At 40.5% G+C, this 25,573-nt stretch overlaps 1 protein-coding gene across 3 annotated transcripts in view; it reads right to left on the reverse strand.

Annotated features, from left to right (window-relative positions):
- Positions 1-11,456: 11,456 nt before the first annotated feature.
- LOC310727291 (myosin-7-like) overlaps positions 11,457-25,573 on the reverse strand; it is a 59,735-nt gene continuing 45,618 nt past the window's right edge. Inside the window, exons 1-37 of one of the 3 annotated variants that reach the window (XM_083543589.1) lie at positions 22,561-22,798; positions 22,122-22,265; positions 21,870-22,026; positions 21,744-21,771; positions 21,554-21,659; positions 21,350-21,442; positions 21,188-21,251; positions 21,001-21,099; positions 20,642-20,745; positions 20,370-20,508; positions 20,139-20,257; positions 19,885-20,034; positions 19,609-19,779; positions 19,211-19,520; positions 18,634-18,710; positions 17,861-18,066; positions 17,646-17,769; positions 17,423-17,559; positions 17,076-17,331; positions 16,691-16,933; positions 16,431-16,607; positions 16,213-16,358; positions 16,047-16,137; positions 15,574-15,963; positions 15,360-15,486; positions 15,152-15,270; positions 14,869-15,065; positions 14,502-14,685; positions 14,035-14,200; positions 13,807-13,931; positions 13,383-13,691; positions 13,075-13,278; positions 12,330-12,626; positions 12,060-12,164; positions 11,873-11,968; positions 11,656-11,790; positions 11,457-11,565 (exon numbers count right to left, since the gene is read on the reverse strand). In XM_083543589.1, the coding sequence (XP_083399715.1) occupies positions 11,545-11,565; positions 11,656-11,790; positions 11,873-11,968; positions 12,060-12,164; positions 12,330-12,626; positions 13,075-13,278; positions 13,383-13,691; positions 13,807-13,931; positions 14,035-14,200; positions 14,502-14,685; positions 14,869-15,065; positions 15,152-15,270; positions 15,360-15,486; positions 15,574-15,963; positions 16,047-16,137; positions 16,213-16,358; positions 16,431-16,607; positions 16,691-16,933; positions 17,076-17,331; positions 17,423-17,559; positions 17,646-17,769; positions 17,861-18,066; positions 18,634-18,710; positions 19,211-19,520; positions 19,609-19,779; positions 19,885-20,034; positions 20,139-20,257; positions 20,370-20,508; positions 20,642-20,745; positions 21,001-21,099; positions 21,188-21,251; positions 21,350-21,442; positions 21,554-21,659; positions 21,744-21,771; positions 21,870-22,026; positions 22,122-22,265; positions 22,561-22,761 (5,817 nt within the window). In that variant the 5' untranslated portion in view covers positions 22,762-22,798 and the 3' untranslated portion in view covers positions 11,457-11,544. Of the gene's footprint in view, positions 11,566-11,655; positions 11,791-11,872; positions 11,969-12,059; positions 12,165-12,329; positions 12,627-13,074; positions 13,279-13,382; positions 13,692-13,806; positions 13,932-14,034; positions 14,201-14,501; positions 14,686-14,868; positions 15,066-15,151; positions 15,271-15,359; positions 15,487-15,573; positions 15,964-16,046; positions 16,138-16,212; positions 16,359-16,430; positions 16,608-16,690; positions 16,934-17,075; positions 17,332-17,422; positions 17,560-17,645; positions 17,770-17,860; positions 18,067-18,633; positions 18,711-19,210; positions 19,521-19,608; positions 19,780-19,884; positions 20,035-20,138; positions 20,258-20,369; positions 20,509-20,641; positions 20,746-21,000; positions 21,100-21,187; positions 21,252-21,349; positions 21,443-21,553; positions 21,660-21,743; positions 21,772-21,869; positions 22,027-22,121; positions 22,266-22,560; positions 22,799-25,386; positions 25,489-25,573 lie in introns of those variants that run through there. The other 2 variants (XM_083543591.1, XM_083543590.1) reach the window with 2 other exon arrangements.

Below are 25,573 nucleotides of genomic sequence, written 5' to 3' on the forward strand. Positions count from 1 at the left end.
AGTTTTCACCGGGAGATAAAGTCCTCGTTCTACTGCCCACGTCAAGCTCGAAATTACTCGTCAGGTGGCAAGGGCCGTTTGAGGTTACACGGCGGGTGGGAGATGTCGACCATAAGGTGTGGCGCACGGACAGGGGCGGGCCGCTCCAAGTATATCACCTGAATCTCCTAAAATTATGGAGCAAGGTGGTGCCGGTGTCTCTAGCGACGGTGATTCCAGAGAGGGAGGAGCTGGGACCGGAGGTACGACTAAAAACCGTGTCAGAATCCGCCTCGGTTCCCTGTGGAGACCACCTCTAGCCATCGCAAAGAGCACAGGTCAGTAAATTACAGCAGGAGTTTGCGGACGTGTTCTCTCCCCTGCCTGGGCGAACAAACCTTATAGAACACCATATCGAGACATCTCCCGGTATAGTGGTGCGCAGTCGCCCGTACCGGCTGCCCGAACACAAAAAGAGGAGGAGGAGTCCCACAGTGACTGGAGCATCCCGGTGGTCTTGGTTCCCATGAGCGACAGGTCGGTCAGGTTCTGTGTGGATTACCGAAAGGTCAACGCGGTGTTTAAATTCGACGCGCGTCCAATGCCTCGCATCGACGAGCCGCTTGATCGGTTAGGCGTGGTTCGCTTTTATTCGACACTGGACTTAACCAAGAGATATTGGCAGATCCCCTTGACGCCAATGTCCTGGGAAAAAACGGTCCTTTTTCCACTCCGTTCGGTTTACACCAATTCGTTACACTTCCGTTCGGTTTGTTCGGGGCCCCGGTGACATTTCAACGTCTAATGGATCGGATTCTCCATCCTCATAAAGGGTATGCCTATTTGGATGACATAGTCAATTATAGCAATGATTGCCAGCGGCATCTACAGCATCTCAGGGCGGTCCTGCGGACCTTGAGACGGGCAGGGCTCGTTGTGGTGTTCCTTCTTCCCGCATTTATACGCTCTCCCACATACCACATACAAACACACGTGCACTCGTACGACACCACAACCCCACCTGTCGACCACTGCACACCGAAGGAAACCACCACCAAGCAGAGAGGAACTTGTCCCTCACACTAGAACTGGTCTCCCAGACACCTGGAGAAGAAGCAAACCACAGTATGGTCAAATCAATTTACTTACACAAACACACACACGAAAGTACAATAACAAGGACAAAAAGCAAAAGAAGTACAACAGGAATAATAAAAACAATCAGTTCCACTTAATATACCTCATCAAATAAGCACATGACCTCTTAGCATTCCACTAACTGTTGGGTAGCATCCAAATCTTTAAACTCCTCAGATAAACAGATATGTATAGCAGCAGTTTCTGAGGTCAACTCTCAGCAGACCGTCACAGTGTGGAGCACTGAAACAGAAACACCAACACATACATGTATATTAACAAATCACACAGTCCGCAAAAGCACTAGCACTTAGCTCCGTGTCTAATCCAGTAAGCCATTAGCTATAGCACGGTATGGCCAGGACATGCATCCCATGCTGATGCTCGGCACGTAGATAGCATGCACGCCGATGCAATTTGTCGCTCCATCCGTGCTTTAGCAACCCACAGACCACAAAACAGCCAGGCAGTGAAGCAAACAGCTAGACAGCCAAGCAAAGCAGCCAAGCAACCAAAAAGTAGCCCAGCAAGAAGACAGCCCGATAAGACAGCCCTGGTAAGACAGCAGCCCGGTAAAACAGCCCTGGTAAGACAGAACGGTAAGACACCCAAAGAAGACAGCCCACTACAACGGCTCTCAGTTCCACACTTCCTATTAACAGAGAAATAAGCATAAAATTAGCATCTTTTGACATCAAATATTAATACCTGACAGTTAACCAACCTACTAGTTCAACCAGGTTGCGATGTACCGCAAAATTCAAATGAGGAACTGGGATGATCTTAACCTGATAGTGGCTGGATTCCTCAATCCACACTAAAAGAAGAAACCAAACCACCCTTAAAACCCATTCCTCACAATCCGTCTACCAAACAGGCATGACAAGTCTTTAATACACGAACCTCTCCCAGCTGCGCCGGGTATCCAGTGACATCTCCATTGTTCAGGAAACCGCAGTCCCACCAGCCACCCACTGCTCCTTTTATAGACCCACTAATTTAATAAGCAAAACCTGGCCATCATTACAATTGCTCCCCCCAACCATGTGACTGTTCCCACTACCACATTCTCATACAGCTCCTCATATGCCTTTTCCTTGACTTTTGCCACATCCCTCTTCCCCTGCTGCCGCATCTCCTTGCACCCCTGTCTACTCTTCTCATCACCCTGTCGATCCCAATTCTGTTTTGCCAATCCCTTTTTCTTATGCTCTCCTGCATTTCCTCATTCCACCACCACGTCTCTTTGTCAACCTTTCTATTTCCATATGTCACACCAAGTACCTTACTAGCTGTCTCCCTTATCACTTCTGCAGTAGTTGCCCAATCAGCAATCTTTCATTCCTAGGTAAACCTTCTACCACTTCATCCAACTCACTCCAGAATTTTCCCTCCCCCTTCATCTCACAACCCGATTTTGGGCTTTATTACTTGATATACAGTGCAAAAAATAAATAAAATCATTTAAACTTTTTCTAAGATTTTTTGTTTAATTATCCAGCACTGCTGCAGTAAAAGTTAAAAGTCACCTGGATTGTGACATGGATCTATTTCAATGTAAGGTTTTTTTATTTTTTTTTATTGCAAATCAAGTGCTGTAGAAGGGACATAGTATTTTTTCTGTCTCCTGAGTGGTGCACACTTCAGCAGAGCTTCTTCCTTGCAGCACATAGTGCGGAACACAATGAATCCAACTTTTCTATTATTCCTTTTTTTTATTTGTTAGCAGCATGCCGTCCTGTCCATATCATGTTGAGTCTATTTCCAGTCGGTGGCCAATTCCTTCTCCAATCTTTCTGAAAAATCATCATTGTTGAAAAACCGATCTTTATGGAAACACCAAAAGCTAGTTGGGACAGTTCAGGTATTAGCCTTGCTACACAACAAACCAGTTACTGTACACATAAACAGTGAAAACTAGAACATCTGTAAATTAAAATTAATCTTAGAACTAAAGAATGTATATAGTGTCTTAAAGAAATCAATAAAACATGCATATATATGAAGTTTCCATTGCCGCTGTGTCAATGGATCTCCAACTTCCTGACAGACAGACCACAAGCCGTACGGGTGGGCAAACACAAACTCATCCACCCTCACCCTCAGCACTGGAGCTCCCCAGGGTTGTGTTCGGAGCCCCCTGCTGTACTCACTGTACACATATGACTGTGTGGTCACTTCCAACTCCACAAACCATCATCAAGTTTGCTGATGACACTGTTGTGGTAGGCTTGATCTCCAACAACAACGAGACAGCCTACCTACAGGAGCTTAAAAACCAGGAGAGATGGTGCGAGGAGAACAATCTTCTCCTTAACATCAGCAAGACTAAGGAGTTGATCGTGGACTTCAGCACGAAGCAGGAGCGGTCATACCAACCGCTAAACATCAACGGGACCCAAATAGAGAGAGTGGACAGATTCCGGTACCTAGGTGTCTTGGTCCTGCCACATCAACACCCTTGTGAAGAAGGCCTGGCAGCGTCTTTATCATCTGAGATGCTTAAGTGACTTTAAACAACCCTCTCAGGTGCTAAAGACTTTCTACAACTGCATTATTGAGAGTGTTCTGATGGGTAGCATTACTTCCTGGTTCGGGAACAGCACCATGCAGGACAGACGAGCCCTCCAGAGGGTGGTGCGGTCAGCTGAAAGTACCATCCACACCGAGCTCCCTGACCTGCAGGACATTCACAGCACGTGGTGCCGGACCAGGGCCAGGAAGATTGTAAAGGACCTCAACTATCAAATCAAATGAAATCAAATCAAATTTTATTTGTCACATACACATACATACAGAGTATGACATGCAGTAAAATGCTTTGAGTGAATAGGATGGGAAATAAAACAAAGAAAAAAGAAGGCAGATAAATACAATTTCTCTGTTGTGTTCAGGGTAGCGCTTTTGCTCCTTGAAAGCAAACACAGAGAGAATGAGAAGAAGCTTCTCTCCGCAGGCCATTTAGAGTTTAAACTAGAAAACACCCAGGATCTAGTACTGGACCACCCTCTTCATCTGTACTCATTTCTGCACAACTTTTTTTGCACTATGACAATTTAACTCTGGACTGTCACTTTAACTCTGGACTTACACAGCGCAGTGCCACTTTATACCACACCATACTGCACATGGACACTTTAATGACAATCACCAAATAACTTTAATTTGTACTGTCAGTATCTGCCATACGCATCCATGTATATACATATACATAAAATATATGTATATATACATAATACAAAATGTATATATGTATATAAATATATTACATATTTTATATAGTTTACTTTTATGCAAATGTAGTGGGGCTGAAAGACAGTGGCTATGGGGAAATGCCACGGGTGGAAGAGACGCTAGCTGGGTATCTCTCCTTGTGTGCAGACTCATCCCTTAAGACCCCGGAGCTTCCCACCTTTTTGCTACACTTCGGCTCTGGTGGGCAAGGCTTACGCAGCAGTAGGTCAGGCTGCGGGTTGCCTCCACACGATGGCTGTGTTGCAGGCATACCAGGCTGATCTGCTGCGAGAGATGGATGAGGGATTTGACTCTGAGGCTGACGATGTGAAAGAGCTACGTCGCGCTGTAGATCTAGCTCTCAGGGCCCAAGGGCCCCGGGTGGCACTTTAGGCCCAAGCCCAAGGAGTCGGTGGACCTGAGGGTCATCCTCTCCAGGAGGCGGGCCTCGGCGTGGAGGCCCTGACAACAAAAAGGGCCTTAGTTCTAGAAGGGCAGTGTACACCTCATTATATGGTGCCCATCCCTCCTCAGGTCGGGCTGTTAACCCTGCCACAGGATGTGCTTTAGTGCACAGCCACCTCCAGCGGGTCCTCCTTCACCCTCTGCCTGGTTTTGTAGTGGATGGAGGAGACCCGCCTCCTTGCAGGAGGCTCTAACGGCTGCAGGGGATTGCTTCAGCCACTCTGGTTGGGTCAGAGGCCCAGAGAGAATGGTTCCCTTATGAGATTTCCTGGCAGCCTGGGGAAGACGTGTCAGTGGGTCCTTTGCACAGTAGAGAGGTGGGACCCGAGCAAGCTCTGGTCCTGGAACAAGAAGTAATCACTCTCTTAAGAAAGGAGCCCATTGAGGTTGTCCCTCATTTACACAGAGAGTCTGGCTTTTACAGCCAGGTACTTCGTGGCTCCGAATAAGAATGGTGGGTTGCGTCCAATCCTAGATCTAGGCTCCTTGAACCGCTCGATAATGAGGCTTGAAAGGATTGCCTAGAAAGGATCTTCTCTTCCAGGCAGGGGGCACCTTAGTTCACCCCCACCCGGAAATATGGAGACTGTGACCCCTGAGGGGCACAGTTCCTAGCAGCTGGTCTCTCGACCAAGGTGGTGGAGACCATCCTTCAATCCAGAGCTCCCTCCAAGAGGAGGTTGTGTGAGCACCACCACTTGGACCCAGTTAACTGCCTGGTTGGTTCACTGCTGGAGTTCCTGCAGAAACAGTTTGCCACAGCATTAACTCCATCGACCCTGAAAGGTTACCGAGCGTGACCCAGAGTGCCTGTGTGGGACTTGACCATCGTGCTAGAGGCTCTGTCTAAAACCCCTTTCGAGCCACTGTCCGGGGTGGCCCTTAGTGATTTGTATATCAAGACTGTCTTTCTTCTGGCTATATCCTCCCTTAAGAGGGCCGGGTACATACAGGCTCTCTCCATGGCCGCGTCGCTCCGGGAGTTTACCCCTGGCATTGCCAGTGCCTTTCTCTACCCGAGACTGGGGTATGTACCTAAGGTGCTTTCTGTTCCCCCACAAACTGCCGTGCTGCAGGTGTTCTATTTTCCTCCCTTTTAAGCCCCTGACAAGGAGAAGCAAAACCGACTATGTCCAGTGCGAGCACAGGACAAGTACGTGGAGGAAGTCAGAGCAGCTGTTTGTCTGCTATGGCCCCTATAAAAAAAGGGCTACCTGGCAACAAGCAGGCTCTCAGTAGGTGGATTGTGGATGCTATATCCTTTTCTTATGAGTCCTCTGGTCTCCCCAATTCTTCCATGGCCTGGTCCACTGGAGTCCCACTCCAGGACATCTTCAATCCTGCAGGCTGGTCCACCCCGGTAACCTTTGTCGGGTTCTATAACCTTGACCTTCGAGACACTTCCGGCTGCTCTGTCCTGAGCTCTGGCTGTACTTTTTTACACTAGTCTGGGACTCGTTCCCAAATCGTTGAGACACAGCTCAAGTTCCTGAAAGGGAATGTCTCTAGGTTATGTATGTAACCCTAGTTCCCTGAGGAAACGAGACGCCGCAGGTGTCTTGTCCAATGATCGGTAAGTGTTCCATTCACAAACTATACCTACATTTTACAGTTTGTCTGAATTGTCATTGTGTATTCGGAGTAGTTAATGTGTTTGCGGATTTGTTATTTTGTTTTTAGATTTGTTCATTTGTTTTTTGGATTTGTTTTAGCATTTGTTATTTTGTTTCAGATTTGTTAGTGTTTTTTAATTTGTTAATGTGTTTTGCTCTTCTCTGCCACCGTACCAAAGCATTGCGATGCAGCGTCTCGTTCCCTCAGGGAACTAGGCTTACATACGTAACCTAGAGTTTATATGTATGCTATGGAGAACATTCACCAAAATGAGTGTTATGTGTAGGCTTTGCTAAAAAGATATGTTTTTAATCTACACTTAAACTGGGAGAGTGTATCTGAACCCCGAACACTGTCAGGAAAACTATTCCAGAGTTTAGGAGCTAAATGTGAAAATGCTCTACCGCCTTTAGTGGACTTTGCTATTCTAGGAACTACTAGAAGCCCAGAGTTTTGAGATCTCAGGGAGCGTGACGGATTGTAGCGTGTTAAAAGACTGGATAGATACATGGGAGCCAAACCATTTAGTGCTTTATAAGTGAGTAGCAGTAGTTTGTAGTCTATTCGAAACTTAATAGGATGCCAATGTAGGGACGATAAGATTGGGGTTATATGATCGTATTTTCTTGACCTAGTAAGAACTCTTGCTGCGGCATTCTGAACTAACTGAAGCTTGTTTATTAATGATGCAGGACATCCACTTAGTAATGCATTACAGTAGTCTATTCTAGAGGTCATAAACGCATGGACGAGCTTCTCTGCATCAGATATAGATAAGATATTTCTTAGCTTAGAAATATTTCTAAGGTGAAAGTAGGCTGTTTTTGTAACTTGATTGATGTGACTTTTAAAAGATAAGTTGCTGTCTAAAATAACTCCCAGGTCTTTTACCGTTGAACTAGTAGTTACAGAACAACCGTCTAAATGCAGGCTGAGATGCTGGAGCTTCTGTGTACTATTTTTTGGGCCGATGAGCAAAATCTCCGTTTTATCAGAATTTAATAGCAGAAAGTTATGGGTCATCCAATCTCTTATTTCTTCAACACACTCAGTTATGCGAGCTAATTGAGCTGTATCGCCTGGTTTGGATGAAATATATAACTGGGTATCATCAGCATAACAATGGAAGCTAATTCCATGCCTTCTAATAATATTTCCTAATGGAAGCATGTATATTGTGAAAAGCAAGGGTCCTAGAACTGACCCTTGTGGCACGCCATAATTTACTAGCATTATCCTGGATAGCTCTCCATTTAAATCTACAAAATGGTAACGATTGGACAGGTAGGATTTAAACCAGCTTAATGCCTGTCCCTGAATACCGATGTAATTCTGTAAGCGATCGAGGAGAAGATCATGATCTATAGTGTCGAACGCAGCACTAAGATCTAGTAAAACTAATAGGGAGATGTAGCCTTGGTCTGAAGCTAAAAACAGGTCATTAGTGATTTTAACTAGAGCAGTTTCTGTGCTATGATGGGGCCTAAAACCTGACTGAAACTCTTCAAAGATATTGTTCTCCTGCAAGTGGTTACATAACTGGGCAGCGACAATCTTTTCTAAAATCTTAGACATAAATGGGAGATTTGAAATTGGTCTGTAATTCGATAGCGTGTTTGGATCCAGATTAGGTTTTTTAATGAGGGGCTTAATAACTGCTAACTTGAGGGATTTAGGGACATGACCTAACGATAGTGAGGAGTTAATAATATTGAGAAGAGGCTCACCAGCTGTATATAACACTTCCTTCAGTAGTTTAGTGGGAAATGGATCTAACTGACATGTTGTTGATTTAGCTTTCATAATAGCATCATACAGCTCTTCCTGTCCTATACATGTAAAACAGTGTAGTTGTGGGGTTGTAAGTACGATTGTGTCGGGAGATGCTGTCAGAGGTTGAACTGCCACAATTGTTTTTCTAATGTTATCTATTTTTTCAGTGAAGAAATTCATAAAGTCTTCACTACTAAACTGTGATGGAACACATTTTTCAGATCCCTGATTTGTTGTTAATTTAGCGACTGTACTGAAAAGGAACCTGGGATTGTTTTTGTTATTTTCTATGAGTTTGCTCAGGTGTTTAGCTCTAGCAGCTTTTAGCGCCTGTCTGTAGCTAAGCATACTGTCTTTATACGCAATTCTAAATACCTCCAATTTAGTTTTCCTCCATTTTCTCTCCAGATTACGTGCTGTTCTCTTTAGGGCATGCGTATGACTATTATACCAAGGTGCAGGTGCTTGTTCTCGAACCTTTTTTAACCGGATAGGGGCAACAGTGTCTAAAGTGCTAGTGAGGATAAGGTCTATGTTGTTCGCCATCTCATCAAGATGATCAGCAGTTATGGGTTTAATGTGAAACTGAGATAAATCAGGCAGGTTATTTATGAATCTGTCCTTAGTGGTTGGAATAATAGTCCTACAGTTTTAACTGCAATAAGATTATTTCTGGATCTTGTGTATGTAATTCTTGGTTTTACTACCCGAGGAATAGATACGGTTTCTATAAACTGGGCTGTGTGTAAACTTGTAACTATTTGGTCTGTAGTATGCGTGTTCTTATAGTTGAAGATTTCTTGATGTCTTACCAGTCAGATGGTGTGAAGTATCCTAGAGATGTTATCTGATAGCACTGCTGCTCCAACTCTGCTGGGGTGCAGGCCATCAGGGCGGAAGAACCTAGGACGCTCCCAGAAACAGTTCCAGTTATTAACAAAGAGAAGTTTATGTTCTCGACACCATGACTGTAACCATTCATTTAGAGCTAAAAGTCTACTAAACTCAGCCCCTCGCTGGTAAGTGGGAAGAGGTCCTGACACAATGATTTTCGTTGTGGGTGATGTGCTGCGTACCGTCTCCACCAGGATCCTGAAGTCCCTCTTTAAGATCTCCGTTTGCCGCAGCCTGGTGTCGTTTGCTCCGGCATGGAGAACAACCGCTCCGAAGTTCTCGTTCAGGATCGCGGGTACCTGCGCAGCGACATCCAGAACACGAGCACCAGGAAAACAGCGAGTGTGCACCTTACCTTTAGCTCAGGTAGCGCGGACATGCCGGACGATGGAATCTCCGAGAATAACAGTGTCGCGTTCCGTCTCGCGGAGGGGGACGAAGCGGTTCTCGGTCGAGATCTCGAAGGCCGGTGGTGGAGGTGGAGACGTCCTCGATCGGGGCTTGGCTTGTCTCTTCCGCCGCGGCCGCATCCAGGGTCCATGTTGCACCGGTGCCGGAGTTGTAGGTGCGCTGGGCCTGGGCATAGAAGCACGCGGAGTTGATGTGCTGGGAGCATTAGGTTTAACCCGGGAGTTTACCTGGGATGAGTGCGCGTCCGTCCGGGATGTTTCCAGCGCTGCTTTCCGCTCTCGCAGCCGGTCATGCTTTGCATGAAGCTCGCGAATCTGTTTCTCCAATGCCTCCATCTCCAACGCCACCGTTTGCAACTCGAACGAGTCCTCACCTGTGCTCGAATGCAGACAAACAACCGGCATAGTGCTTATAGTCACGAACAGATTTATTATACAGAGATGTGAGTGAGAGAAAATAAATATAAACAACACTAGTTATAGTCGAGTTAACTAACTACAGGCACAAGTCAGGAAGACAAAAACAATTAAGGATTATTAAAAGAGGAAAAACGGATGGATAGATAGCAAAGTTTGTTTGAAAGACGCCGAGAGAGATACAAACACGTAACTCGCGGCAAACAAGTCAAACACAGGAAGCTACGTCACAGGAAGTCTCCACTAACACTAAGTTTAAAAAATGCTTTTTCTTTTGGCTTTGAATTCTAGCCTGCAGTTCCTTATAACTTGCACTCATGCTGGCTGCACCATGATAGCCTTAACCCTGGATATTTTCAGCATTCAATCGATTTTCTGAAACAAGGGCACTTCCTCCAAGTCTTGGCCAGTTGTTGATTTAACATGAAACACTTGGATAAAGCGTTGCTTTATTTGCATGTCATGGACAAACCAGACCACAAAGGACACTCCCTCTGATGTCCACACTAATTAGTTTTTATTTAAAAACATGTTTTTTTTGTGTTGCAGTGTGGACAGTGACACATTTTTGGTCATTACCACGACATTTCAAAGAGCCATAAATTAAATAAACGCCAGGCGGAAACGATGCAGGTCGAATCGTCTTACGTTTTTTCTAATTTGCAATACAGGGACATGAGCATTTTCAGACATTTCAGTGTGGATGAGCAACTTTTGGAAAAGAATTGAAAAAAAAGTGTGGAAGCGGAGCGTTTTTAGACAAAAACACCATTTTGAAAATGTATCCGGATTTGTGTAGTTAGTGTGCCTGAGTGTAGCATATCAGGTTTCATCCAGAAGCATTGAAAATATCATTGCCTCATTAATATCTTTCAGAATTACATTGCTCAATTGTGTTCCGAGAGTATTAATTAATTTTGTGTCCTGTTGGATTAAAGTGTCACCTGTGGCTTCTGCTTTTGGGAATGAATGATCTGTATACACTCAAGGTGCATTTTATACAATGTATACACTGAAGGTGCACAGTGTCAAATTCCACTAAGAAGAAACTAAGGTGCACAAGCTTGTTACCAGCATACCACTGGTTCTGACAAGACTGTGATCACATGATTAGCTGGTTGGATAGTTGCATAAATAGGCAGGAGCTCTTTTAAAGTAGATGGTGATTATAATATAAAACCTTTTGATGTTTGATGTTTTAAAATTCCCCATTTGAACCTGAATTATACTTCATCTGATTATTACATGGTTTTGTGATTAGCTCAGTGCTTAAGGGATATTTATGTAATTGCACTATAGAAGATTCTGCAACTCTCATTCACCTGGTTCCACCATAATTTACTGTTACCAAACGAAATTTAGTTCACTGTCATTTCTTCCGAAATCAACTTTTTTTCGGACACAACATGAGCCATCTGATTGTACATTTTGATACTGGTTCAGCCAAGGTGCAAATTACACAAATACACAGCCCTAATCTCTGTTGGTGTAAGAATCTGTGTCGGTGTATTACAGAAAAGCACAGTATACATGTTCTTTGTTGAAACTATTTATTCTTTTCTACAGCTAAAAGCAAATCTGGACACAATCAGTGGCTTTCCATGGACTTCCAAAGGATGTGTCACTCTTCATCATGTGCCTTCTGCAGATGAAAAAAATAGACTTGTAAACTCTGGCAGATCAGTTTATATACAGAATATGGCTTTTATTTATTATAAAAATGACAGCTTACCTTAGAACCCGTGTCACGACTCTTAGCCCTCAGTTTGTTGACCTGAGACTCTGCAATATCAGCTCTTTCCTCTGCCTCATCAAGTTCATGCTGCAGCTTGCGGAACTTGGTCAAATTGGAATTGGCCTGCTCCTCCTAAAAGAAACAGCATGGTCAACTGAGAATACAAATATGACAACCAATAAAGATTTAGAAAGCTAATCTGTTATTAACTTACTGCCTCCTCTGCAGTTCTCTTGTAGGATTTAACCTTTAGTTGAAGTTTGTCTACTAGGTCCTGCAGGCGGGCCAGATTCTTACGATCTTCTTCGGTCTACAGAAACATTAACATATTTGTACTGAGTTTTGGGGTATTGCTTTTTAATTGATGTTACATATGCAACTTTATTAAAACAGAATGTAACCTGATAAGTCAGCTCCTTAATGCGGCGCTCATATTTCCGGATACCCTTAACAGATTCACTGGATTTTCTCTGTTCCATTTCCACTTCACCTTCCAGCTCTCTGACCTAAAATTTTTATATAAAAAAAATTAACAAATGGATGTTATTTTTGTGCTGGTGTCTGTTAGATTTAAATGTATATATATATATATATATATATATATATATATATATATATATATATATATATATATATATATATATATATATATATAAATATATATAATTTACCCTGGCCTCCAGCTTCTGGACCTGCTTCTTGCCACCCTTCATGGCGATTTGCTCAGCTTCATCCAGACGGTGCTGGAGGTCTTTAATGGTCTGCTCCATGTTTTTCTTCATGCGCTCCAGGTGAGAACTGGTGTCCTGTTCCTTCTTTAGCTCTTCTGCCATCATGGCAGCATCAGTAATGGCTTTTTTGGCCTTTTCTTCAGCATTCCTGCACTCTTGGACAGACTCCTCTACTTCAGTTTGAAGTTGGGAAATGTCACCCTCCAGCTTCTTCTTCTGATTCAGCAAACTGGTGTTCTGACATGTAAAATGTTTTATTTTTAAAACATGATCTTAAATAAATAACTTGTATAATGTATAATGGGCATGTTACAGAGTAACTGTCAGTTTTATATCACATGCAAAGTAGTGGTTTTGTTTTGTGCTTTTTGTTGATGGTGGCTGCAGCAAGAAAAAACTTCTAGAAGAGTCTGAAACTGCATGCATCATTGTGCCTCTTGTACAAAGTCAAAGGCTGTGAGATGCATGAAAAATGTTTGCTGCAATATAAAATGTGTTCTAATAATAATATAATCTAATATAAATCAAAATATTTCTGCATTCTCTATCGAAATATTGTTGACATTGGAGCTGTGAATATCTAATATCCGTTTGACCATGTTGATACACTGAGACATAATAATCTTGAAAATCATTATTGTTTTGAAATCTAGTAAATGGTAGGCTTTTGTCTTTAACTGTATACCTGAGAGTGCAGAAGCTGAACCCTCTCACTGACATCCAGCAATTCTTGCTCAGCCAGTTTGCGGCCTCTCTCGGTCTGCTCTACCAGGGCTCTCAGTTCATCCAGTTCAGCCTGCAGCAGATTGTTGCGTCTCTCCATGATAGCAATGTTCTCTTTAAGATCATCATTAGCACGGAGAGCATCATCCAGCTGCAGCTGAGCATCCTGTACATTACAGAATAAAAACAATTAATTAAAAACAATTGTTTTCTGGATTGCTAATACACTGTTATTAACCCTAAACTGTGGCAAAGATTGTTTTGCTATACCTTCATATGTCCATGCAGATTCTTGAGTTGTTTCTGGGCCTCTGCTGCCTGCCTGTTGGCCTGGCTGAGCTGGATCTCCATTTCATTTAGATCTCCCTCCATCTTCTTCTTCAGCCTCATAGCTTCATTTCTGCTGCGAGTCTCAGACTCTAGAGAACTTTGCAGGGTGTCCACCACTCTTTGTTGATTCCTTTTGGTTTGGTCCATTTCCTCATCTTTTTCGGCCAGTTTACGTTCAATGTCTGCCTTCACCTGGTTAAACTCTAGTTGGGCCCTCAAGATCTTTCCTTCTTCGTGTTCAAGAGATCCCTTTCATTACCAAATCATAAACAGGATCATAATGAGGTCACAAGATTTCATTTCAATTGATAACATTTAAATACATTTTATTACAATAATATCGTAAAAGAACTAGGTCTCTTACCTCAGCTTCTTCTAGAGCAGACTGAATCTCAGCCTTTTCCTGCTCCAACTGTTTCCTTAGTTTTTCCAGCTCATGAATACTCTTCCCACTTTCACCCAGTTGTTCAGTGAGGTCAGAAATTTCCTCTGTATAAAAGAAAACAAGGGATAAACACACCATCTAAAAAGGAAATACTTATATTTTACCAGTAAAATGTATGGTACAATATGTACCAATAATAATAGCAACCTTGTAAGTTCTTGTTCTCCCTCTTCATTGTCTCTAGATGGTCCAGTGACTCTTCATATGAATTCTTCAGTTTGAAGAGCTCAGTACTTAGAGATCTGGCATCTTTCTGAGAGCTCTCCAGCTCAGACTGGGACTCTTCAAATTTTTGCTTCCATTCAGCCAGGACCTGTGGAAATAATGTATAGATATACACTACTTGTAATAGTTACAGTATAGGTGATAGCATTTTATGATAAAGTCGACAGTAAGAATATCTGCAATGCCATGTGAGCTGATTTTTTTATATACATAACACAATATGCCCCTGAATTGGATTCATCTAAAAAAATTAATAAAAAGTATATAAACATAAATAAAAAAGAAAACAGGATCACTGTTAAGACTTTTTATCTGACCCATGAACATTCAATTTTAAAGAGTTATCCAAATACCAAGCAGATATCAGTGTATGCTCATTTGGTGCATACTTTGTCAAAGTTCCTTTGCTTCTTGTCCAGAGCAGCAGCAGCAGCATTGGATCTTTCCACATCCACCATGAGATCTTCAATCTCATTCTGCAGTCTGTGTTTGGTCTTCTCCAGAGAGGAGCATTTAGCGTTTACAGCTTCCACAGCTTCTTCTGCATCTTGCAGCCGCTGAGCCAGTTTTTTCCTGATTTGAGTAAACATTAAATAAGAATTTTATTTTACACTGTTGAACGCTTACCTTGAAAGTTCATATTCAAAGCTGATTGTGCAGGATTTACTTTTTAACTTGAGATACCTTTTAAGTAAATTGTGGATTATATACATAATCCACAATTTAACAGTAAATTATTATTGGGAAGAAACTTACTTTGCATCCTCCAGCTCTTCTGTTCTCTGGATAGCATCAGTTTCATATTTGGTCCTCCACTGAGCTACCTCAGAGTTTGCTTTGGAGAGACTGCGCTGTAGCTCAGCCTTAGCCTCCTGCTCTTCCTCATACTGCTCTCTGAGCAGGTCAGAATCATGACGAGCCGACTGCACTGCATGAGCCAGGGCGTTCTTAGCCTGAAAATCAGTCAGTAGAATTGTTACCAAGTAGTAATTTCACGGTTTTAAGTGTTGATCATCAATATCAAGCATTAAGAAATTACTTTGACTTCCTCCTCCAGCTGTCGCTTGAGATCCTCGACCTGTTGGGTGTAAGATTGTTTCGCTCTTGTCAGCTGAGAGACCAGTGAATCCTTTTCTTCCAGTTGTCTGGAAAGCTCACCTGCAATTATGAGATGACATATAGTATCAATAAAAGGATAAATTACACTGTATCGGCTTGTTTAAATATTTGGTTTCTGATAGATTTACCATTTTCAGTCTGAAGCTTTGCTTTCTGCATTGAGAAATCATTGATTGTCCGTTGGCCTTCTTCCGCTTTGGTTCGGAATTCACTCATTTGGTCCTCCAGGGTTCTACACATTTTCTCCAGGTTTGCCTGAAAGATTTAAGACATATTGATGTGCTCCTTTTAAAAATGGTATGAACATGTTTGTATCTACAATGCATCATTATTCATTGTTACCTTGGATTTAACAATGTGCTCCATGTTGGAGACCACATCATCCAGCTCCAGTCTCAGTTCACTCTTCTCCTTCTCAAGCTTCTGCTTCACTCTCTGAAGGTTGTCGATCTGCTCTCCCAGGTCTGCTACACTGTCAGCATGTTTCTTTCTTAAAGTCGCAGCAGTGGCCTCATGTTGCAGTGTGGCCTCTTCAAGGTCCCTACGCAGTTTCTGGAACTCAGCCTCTCTCTTCTTGTTCATTTCAATCTGGGCAGCAGTGGCACCACCAGCCTCCTCCAGCCTCTCACTGATCTCCTCCAGTTCCCGAGCCAAATCTGCCCTTTGTTTCTCAATCTTGGCACGAGCAGCTCTCTCAGCCTCCAACTCTTCTTCCAGTTCTTCAATACGAGCCTATTTCCACAACATTGTCAATTTGAAATGTCTACAGTTTCAGCAATCCAAACATTAACCTTTGTTTTGTAAGCTCTCATTACCTGCAACTCCTTCAGTTTCTTCTGGAGTTGGGCTCCCATTGCTTGTTCATCTTCAATTTTACTGTTAAGCTGGCTAATCTCAAAGTCTTTCCTGCAGAAGCAAATAAATATTTCAGTTTCATTAGCTTCATATAGCTTTTTCCAAAAAATTTATTTGAATCCTTACTTCTTAAGCCTCTCCTCCATTTGCTGCTTATCATTTTCCAGATCCATGATATTCTCTTGAGTCAACTTTAAGTCTCCCTCAAGTTTTCTCTTGACTCGCTCAAGATCCATTCGAATTTTCTTTTCTTGCTCGAGAGAACCCTCCAGCTAGAAAACATCATAAAAATAGTTAGTATCCTATTTAATATCTATAAAATGTTTATAATGTATTTTACTCACGTCATCAACTTGCTGCTCAAGTTTAGCTTTGGCTTTCGTCAGAGTGTTGACTTTGTCCTCCTCACTCTGCAGATCATCCAGTGTTTGCTGATGTGCTTCCTGGAGAGCTTTTTTCTCCTTGGTCAGCTTGGCAATTATTTCATCAAGAGCTGCCATTTCCTCAGTCAGATTTTTAACCTAAAATGTATTGCATTGCCTCAGTACCCTCGAACAATGCATGCTTATAACATGGACAAGTAGAATTTACTACAATAACTTACCTTGTTTTCAGTGGCATGCTTTTCCTTCTCCACTTTGGCCAGCGTAAGCTCAAGATCATCAATATCTTTTTTCAACTCAGAACATTCATCCTCCAGCTTTCTCTTCTTCGCAACCAACTCAGCATTCATTTCCTCTTCATCTTCCAGTCTCTCTGTCAACTCTTTACTTTTTGCTTCAAGTTGGATCTTGTTTTTAATTAGACCTTCACATCGCTCCTCAGCATCAGCAAGGTTATCTTGTTCCTACAAGCATAAGTAAAATTTGGAAGAAATTTAAAATATTTTTTAACTTGTCAAATAAATATTATTTAAAACTACTTAGATATAGCAACATCAGAAAATGCTAATATTTGTACTTTTTGATATGAAAGTTGACAAAACTTACTGATTGGACTTGGAGCTGTAGGTCATTCTTTTCTTGGAGAAGAGAGACCATTTTCTCTTCCAACTCTTTCCTACGGGCTTCAGATTTAGCATAGGCCTCCTTCAACTTTGTGAATTCCTCTTTCATGTTGGCCATTTCTTTCTCAGCCTCAGCTGATTTCAGCAATGGTTTGATCTTGAAGTACAGCTTCATCCAGGGCCAATTTTTCACCCCCATGAAAGCACGGACATTCCACTGGATTACCAGTAAGGCATCCCTGCAGAAATTAAATTAGAATATATGTACTATTAAATGATCAGATTAAAATAATTAGGTAAAAAAAATATTTGATAACAGGTATATTCTACCTTCTCTCAACTATCTTCTGAAATTCAATTCTTGAGAGAAGACCACGAGCCCTGGCTTGAATACCAGTAAGGATAAGTGCAAGGCGGTCATCTCGCATTTCCTCAAGTTGACCCAGAAGACCCGCTTTAAAGAACACCTACACAGAGATGGATACATAAGTATTATGTCAAAAAAGAGCAGGGGGAGGGTTTATTTAAAATGTAATTTGGAGAATCCTTATACCTTTGTATGTCCCAGTTTATACTGGCTGTGGTCAATGTCCAGAGAGCCAAGTAGTTTCTCTGCACCTTTCTTGTTGTCAATAAACTGCCCCTCAGGAATAGCAGCAGGATTCAGGATACGGTAACTAATTTGGAATCATGAAAGAACAGGGATGTTTAATAAATGCAGGATTTGTCTGTTAAAAGAAGTGATTAATTTTTTTCTACTTAACTCACCGTTGTCTAAAGTCACCATACAAGATCCTGTTGGGGAAGCCTTTTCTGCAGATTCGAATGCCTTCAAGTACACCATTACAACGCAGCTGGTGCATTACCAGAGGATTCTCCATGGCCCCAGGAGTCTTGGTCTCATTGGGGATGATGCAGCGGACAAAATGTGGGTGTGTGGACCTCAGATTTGTCATTAGTTTGTTCAGGTTCTCCTGTAGATGGCATCAAAGCAATTGTCACATTCATTGGACAAAAATATGTGGCTACTGTACCTAATTTTAACACCCAAAGCATACAGCTGTTGAAAATCTCTTTGTATGATGAAGCTTTGCATATTTTTATTTTATATTATTTAATATTATATTTTTTTTAATGAACAAAAGGCCTCAAACCTGTCCTAGCATGAAATTTGCTCAGATGTTTTACAAAGGCTGATGTGTGAAGGATTTAAGAGCTCTAACCTAACTCCTTAAAAGAAAAACCTATGAAATCTATTAAAATGACAATTGCATGCCAGCTCTTTGTTGCTCTACCTCACCAATGCTCGTTTAGCTGAATAGATACAAATCCCAACACCCAACTGGCACAAAGGCCCTTAACTTTCCCAGATGGAGGCAGGACAACTCTATATTATTGCCCATAGGTTAAGAATGGGATGTTCAATTGGAACATGCAGTATTAAATTTGGGTGTGAAGGTCAGGTTTCCACATACATTTGGATATTTTGTGTATGCTGAATTACTACATATATTGCATTTCAAAAGTTGTTAACAACTCACGCGATGGAGAGCAGAAACAGTCTGGAATGATGAACCCTTCTTTTTTCCACCTTTGCCACCCTTTCCAGACTCTGAAGCTGTTTTAAACATAGCAAATATAGTGTCATCAGCAATTGAAAGTACTGTATATTAGCTTTTCTTATTATTTTAAGTATATTCATTTTCCTTAAGTTTTTTTTAAATCTTGTAGCCATACATGACCTATGAGGAAAATATAAATCTGAAGGAACTTTTTAAGTATGCTTAGAGCACAAAAGCCCCTACATGTACATTGTATTTTTCAGTAGCCTGCCTAAATATTTTTTATTTTATGTAGGCAGGTTAAGTCTTCATTAAAGATGTAAAACTGAACCTTGGGAAATATAGTCTGAGCTACTGCTAATATTCTCTCTGTTATGAAACACAGATTAATGGTTAACTGGTATTTTAGTTGCCAAAATTTGTATGTACTATCTTAACACTTCCTACTGAAACTGAGCTTGCTCCCAAGTATGTTCTCACACATCTTTCAGCCAGGGACTTAAACATTTATACTCATTATGTAATTTAGCTTCCATGATTCTCTAAACACCCTTACCTGAGTCAGCTCCAGCATAACCAGCAAAGAGATTGCCCAACAGCTTCATAGTAGACTTCTGGAAAAGTCCTACAACAGTCTCATTGAGTGGATCCTTGTTCTTCACCAGCCAGTTGTTAATGTTGTAGTCAACAGTGCCAGCATAGTGAACCAGGGCAAAATGAGCCTCTGGTTTTCCTTTAATAGCTCTGGGCTTCTGGAAGTTAGCAGATTTGCCCAAGTGATTGTCGTAAAGCTTAGCTTTAAATGTGGCATCACTGGCTTTGGGAAACATGCACTCCTCTTCAAGGATGGACATGATACCCATAGGCTAAAAATTCAAAGAACAAGTGGTCAGTGTTTTGTTGTTGTTGTTGTTGAGAAAATAAAGCCTTTGACATTTAATATTGTGTGCTTACCTTTTCAATAAGCTCAATACAAGCCTGCAAGTCCATGCCAAAGTCAATAAATGTCCACTCAATACCCTCTTTCTTGTATTCTTCTTGCTCCAGCACAAACATGTGGTGGTTGAAAAATTGCTGCAACTTCTCATTAGTGAAGTTAATGCACAGCTGCTCAAAGGTGTTGAACTGCAGAAGAAATTCAGTATCATTAACATGGTTAAAGCCCAAAAAGTAAACAAAAAAAAGCTAATTAAATGAAAATCAATAACAAAAGTATTAATTAACACATACATCAAAGATCTCAAAGCCAGCGATATCCAGCACACCAATGAAGTACTGGCGAGGCTGCTTGGTGTCCAGAGACTGGTTAATTCTTACAACCATCCAAAGGAACATCTTTTCATACACTGATTTGGAAAGAGCACCAACTGCATAGTACACCTAAAAAAATTATGTCAGTATAAGTAATATCCTATTAGTACAGATCTTAGATGGCATGTTGAGGAGAGGAGCATTATATAAAGGTATACACTCCATTTTATTACCTGTTGAACATTCTGTCCCTTGGTGACCCACTCATTTCCCACTTTGACTCTTGGGTGGCACAAACCCTTAATCAGATCAGCAGAGTTCAGGCCCATCAGATATGCAACTTTGTCAGCATCTATTTAGATAATAAAGGTATTGGTAATTGATGAATTAATTCAATTGCAATGCACAACAAATGTGTCTTATTAATATCATGCTTATCTGAAGGCTGTGTAATTAACACTGACCCTCAGTGCCATCAGCTTCAGCCTGCTCCTCTCTCTGCTTTTGCTTGAACCTCATGTTGCCAAAATGCATGATGGCACCAATCAGCTTATAGATACCATTCTTTTCTTCTTGGGTAAAACCCAGCACATCAAAAGCTTCCTGTTGACCAAATACATTGTATTATGTGTTGTATCATCAATTGAAGATTATCTTTAATAGAAAATTATTGTTTTTATATTAGTAAATGTATATTGTATAAACTGTATAAAGTAGTATTCAATTTTTTGCGCACATCAGTAGCTACAAGCTCTTCAGCATCATTAATTGAGGCCACTTGTGTTTCTCCTTGGGAGATGTAGGCGTAGTCATATGGGTTGTTGGTGATGAGCAACATTTCTGTAAGTTAGACAAAATACATATTCACATATTCATCTACATGTATTGTATGTGTATTTTAGCATATTATAACAATCACTGCTGTACATTCTTCCACATACTCTGTTTTATATGGTTCTTTAATGATTACAAACATTTAGTACTGATCAAAGTTTTTACTGGTAGAAATATTTCCTGAACTAGCAACAACAAACATTATGTTATGCCTATATCAAACCAAGCACCCTTTAAGTCTGGGCAGAACCCTGTACATACCCAGCAGTTCTGGTTTCTTTTGAGACAGGATCTGGTAGAAGATGTGGTAGTCTCTCTCAGCCTTGAGCTGAAAGGTCACACGCGACTTTTCCAGAAGATCTTGATAGAAATTTATGCATTAAAATGTATACTTGATAAACATTTCTTTGGACTTATTAAGGATTATATGTATTAGATTTGTACGTACAAGTCTCAATGTCAGCAGAGGCCAACTTTCCACTGACACCAAAGTGGATACGAATAAATTTACCCTTTGTGTAAATAAGAGCATGTAAGTTATATAAGTTTTCAGTGTTCTGGAAATAAGATAGAAATGAGTAAAATATACATGTACATGAAGTAAACTTACAAAACGGGATGAGTTGTCATTTCTGATGGTCTTGGCATTACCAAATGCCTCCAAAGCAGGGTTACACTGGATGATTTGATCCTCCAGAGTACCCTACAAGATTATTATAATAGGCATTAAATAGCTTATATGTAGAATAGATATTAATAAAACATTATCTTAATAATCTTAATAAAACAGAGTTTATACTGAATACTTATTAACCTTTTTCTCTGAACATGCATCTTTCTTTCCAGATGTTGCTGCAATGCTAGCAAAGTACTGGATGACTCTCTTAGTGTTGACGGTCTTTCCTGCACCGGATTCTCCACTAGTGGTAAGAAGTGTCACATCTTTATTACAAATATAAACTTATTGTATGTGACTTTAAAAGTCAGGGTAAGTTTTCACTTACGTGATAAGGATTGACTGGTTCTCTCTATCTGCATGTTAGAAATGTGAAAACATTATGTAAAAAATATTGACAGACCCAACAGTACGTGTATCTAATATTAATGGCAATGCAGCACTTGAAAGGTACCTGAAAGCATGTACTGGTAGGCGTTATCAGAAATGGAAAAGATGTGAGGAGGAGCTTCACTCCTCTTCTTGCCTCTGTAGGCAACGACAACTTCCTGGTTGTACACTGGCAGCCACTTGTAGGGGTTGACAGTGACACAGAAAAGTCCTGAGTAGGTCTGAAATTTAAACATTGAGAATTGAGAAGCATTGGAATAAACATGCCATCCATATTATATTTGTGTAGTGAATGTGTCATATCATGTTCACTCACGTAGATCATCCAGGCTGCGTAACGCTCTTTGAGGTTAAACAGAACAGCAGGTTCATGCAGGAAGGTGAACATCGCCATGTCCTCAATTTTATCGAACTTTGGCGGGTTCTGAGGGTGAACATCACACTCCTTCACAGTCACAGTCTATGAGATAGAGAAACATTTACTTAATTAAACAACTGCATTCATTTATTCATTTTCTCCCGCTTATCCGTAATTCGGGTCGCGGGGGCAGCAGTCTAAGCAGGCCCCCGCCTTCGACTGCTGCCCAATCCTCACAGCACCGTCCCTTACGGTCCCTCCTGCAGGTGGTGAGCCCACGGGAAGGCGGCCCCACGTCACTCCGATGTCACGGACCTTGATATTTCCCTCGTAAGGGACCTAAACAACTGCAAACATTTTAATTTGTTAGTTTCACTTGGATCAAAGGAATATCTACCTTTCCAAATTCAGTCTCAGCAGTGACTTTATCACCGTCTCGGCTGGTGATGGAGGCTTTGACATACTCAACTTCGGGGTCCGGCACAAAGCATTCCCGTTTCATGTCAAAAGGACGAGTCTGGGCCTCCAGTCGCTCCCTATCTGACTTACGCAGAAAAGATGCTGCGGCACCAAACTCCTCCATTAATGCGTCTCCCATCTTTCTACAGGACTTGAGACATATTAAAAAATGTAGCTGTTATGTAGAAGTAATTATTTTTTTATTTTTTTTACTTGTTGATTTACAGAAATGTAATACATACATTTTATGGCAAACACACAGGCAAAATGTTTTGTGCTGAACGTGAAAAAGATAGAAATGTATATTTAATAAAAGTAAACATTATTTTATTTCCCTATATTAATATATCACAAGCATTTAAACTTTAACCATGTCTTACCTTGGGGTGTTGTAATGCATGTGGTTCGAGCCTGTCTGTTCGTTAGTTTATATAGGGACAGAATAGGAGGAGTATGGTAAGAATGCCAACTGTAATGACGCTGACAAGCTCTATTTGGTTAGGTGCGTGTGGCACACGGCCCTCTTTAGAACACATAAAGTATGTTAAAAGGAAGCTGTAACTGGGCAGCTGGACGGCATTACCAAAAAAAATATGAAGAGGATATAAATATGAGTGGTCCTTTATAGTGTATATGGCAATGCAAACTTTTTTTGATTATTTCCTTTTTTGTTAGCCCTCACATGAGTGGGGATATGTATATCTGAACTTCCATCACAAGCTGTTCTTCTCAATCACACTATAGTACTCGCTAGGAATTTCACAGGCTACCTTTGTGTCCAAGGATAAAAGCAAGGAGACAATGCAGAGCAAGCTTGAGACTCAGAATACAATAGAACAGTACTAAAGGTAAAAAAATAAAAAATAAATAAATAAAATTAAATTCTAATAAATATGACCTTGGATTTGCCCAAACTATAGTAGACAGATGTTTGCAAGTTTTCTGTCATTTGTTCTTACAAGCATTTATTTATTTGTTTGTAATTGGTATGCTATTGCTGTATAAAGCTATTGCTATATAAGAGTTTTGCTCCTTTTCAAATTATTAATGCAACTGTTGAAATGTTAATGCTTGTTAAAATCCTCGGCAATGCTCATGGTTTCCTTGAAAGAGGTCATTTCTTTGACTTTGCAGTGACTTAGCTAGTTCCTTCACGAATACAATTCCAGATTCAGAACATAATTTGGTAACACAATTGACTAAAGACAATAAACCAAACTCACACATTGAGAATTCACTAAACATTTTATTGTATTATATGCATGATGTACAAATGTTTGATTTGTAACTATCAATGTATATTAGCAAATAATCTTGTCTTTTGGGCTGAACAGTGTGGCTGGTGACAAAACATTGATTAAAATGTCATTGCTGAAAAATGATTCAGGTGTTGAACTGATAAACAGTCTGGAATTATCATTTTCTAATTATACTCTTAATTTTTTCTCTACACATGGTAAAAAGAATTTTAGTGAAAATAAATTCTATTGTTAAATTCTATATATAATAGAACATATAATAGAACATTCAGCCTTATTTTAAACTGCTTTTTGGAACAAAGTCATGAAAGGACACGTGTAAACAGGTTTTTTTTTTTATTCTCGTCATTGTCCGTTTGTAAGATGTTTTGTGAATTGATCCATCACCATCACTCATAGACCTTTAATGCAGGTCACAACTGTCCAAACTCTATGTCCCTCATTTGGCAAGCTCCGTCTAATCAAGCACCTTACTTAGTCTTAACACTTGGACAGTCTATTCTAGGCTCTTGAATTCTTTCTGGTGTCCCATTCTCAGCTGTCTGATTGACGTATATTATCATCACATAGGAGCAAGGACTAAAGAAACAGTGGTACCCCTCATGTGTTGATAGCTGTAACCTGAGACTTCTTTTGTCAAACACTGCACTATTATTAGGAAGTTCTTGCATCTGTTCTGAACAAAAGGTGAGAGAGACTCCCTGTCAGTTTTCCAATCATCCATGCAAATCGGCATATAAGAAGCACAAAGAGTGTTTGACACTCTCTCTTGTACTGACAGCAGTATCTTAGTAAAATATTTTGTGCTCCAATATTTGATATATTATTTATAAGTTGATTCCTAAAAGTCTGTAGAAAACATGGTCAATTATGGATTTAGTGGTAGAATAACAATAAACCACATGTACACACTTAGATAATATTAAGGCAGCTTCAAACTTTTTTTTTTTTTTTGCCAGTATCAACAGTGTTTATGGAGAGATTCGCTTTCAGCATCTTAATAAAATTCTAATTAAAATTGTATTCGTCACATACACAGTCATACAGAGTATGACATGTAGTGAAATGCTTTGATTTTTTTTTCATTACAAGAAAACATTTTTAAACCTCTTTCATAGCGCACCATTGCAAAAGACTATTGCTCAGTTCTTATATTTATTGAACTTAATAAGCACATTAACTAAAGTTGGAAGACAGATAAATAATTTTAGTAGCTTACAATCGGCTAGATTTATCTACAGATAGCAGCTAGATAGCTTACACTGTTCATTTAAACCCTTTAAAAATTGTAAATTTTTTTAAACAAATTCACTACTTGGATGTGTTAAATGTAACAAAGCTTTGCACAGGCACTATGATAACAAAAGTATAACCATATTTTACTTTATTTATTAGTTTAATAAACATATATTGTAAGTCACTGCCCACTGCATACAATTTAGCTGACAGTTATTTTTATTTGTGAATGTAGCTGTTGTGAATAAGGAAAGAAAAATCATCAAAAATTATTGAAATTTAAAGTTATTTATTATTTATTCTAATGTTGGTTGAAGCATGATCAAAGTTCTGGAAATACTTTTGCAGGAAGGTTCACTCTTCATCATGTGCTTTCTGTAACAAATAGAGAATAGAATTTGCCATGTTTAATGTTACAGTCTATGTTGTGTCAGCTTTATTGGTTAAAATAAAAAA

Source organism: Silurus aristotelis (genome assembly GCF_946808225.1).
Source record: "Silurus aristotelis genome assembly, chromosome: 1".
Lineage (NCBI taxonomy): Eukaryota > Metazoa > Chordata > Actinopteri > Siluriformes > Siluridae > Silurus > Silurus aristotelis.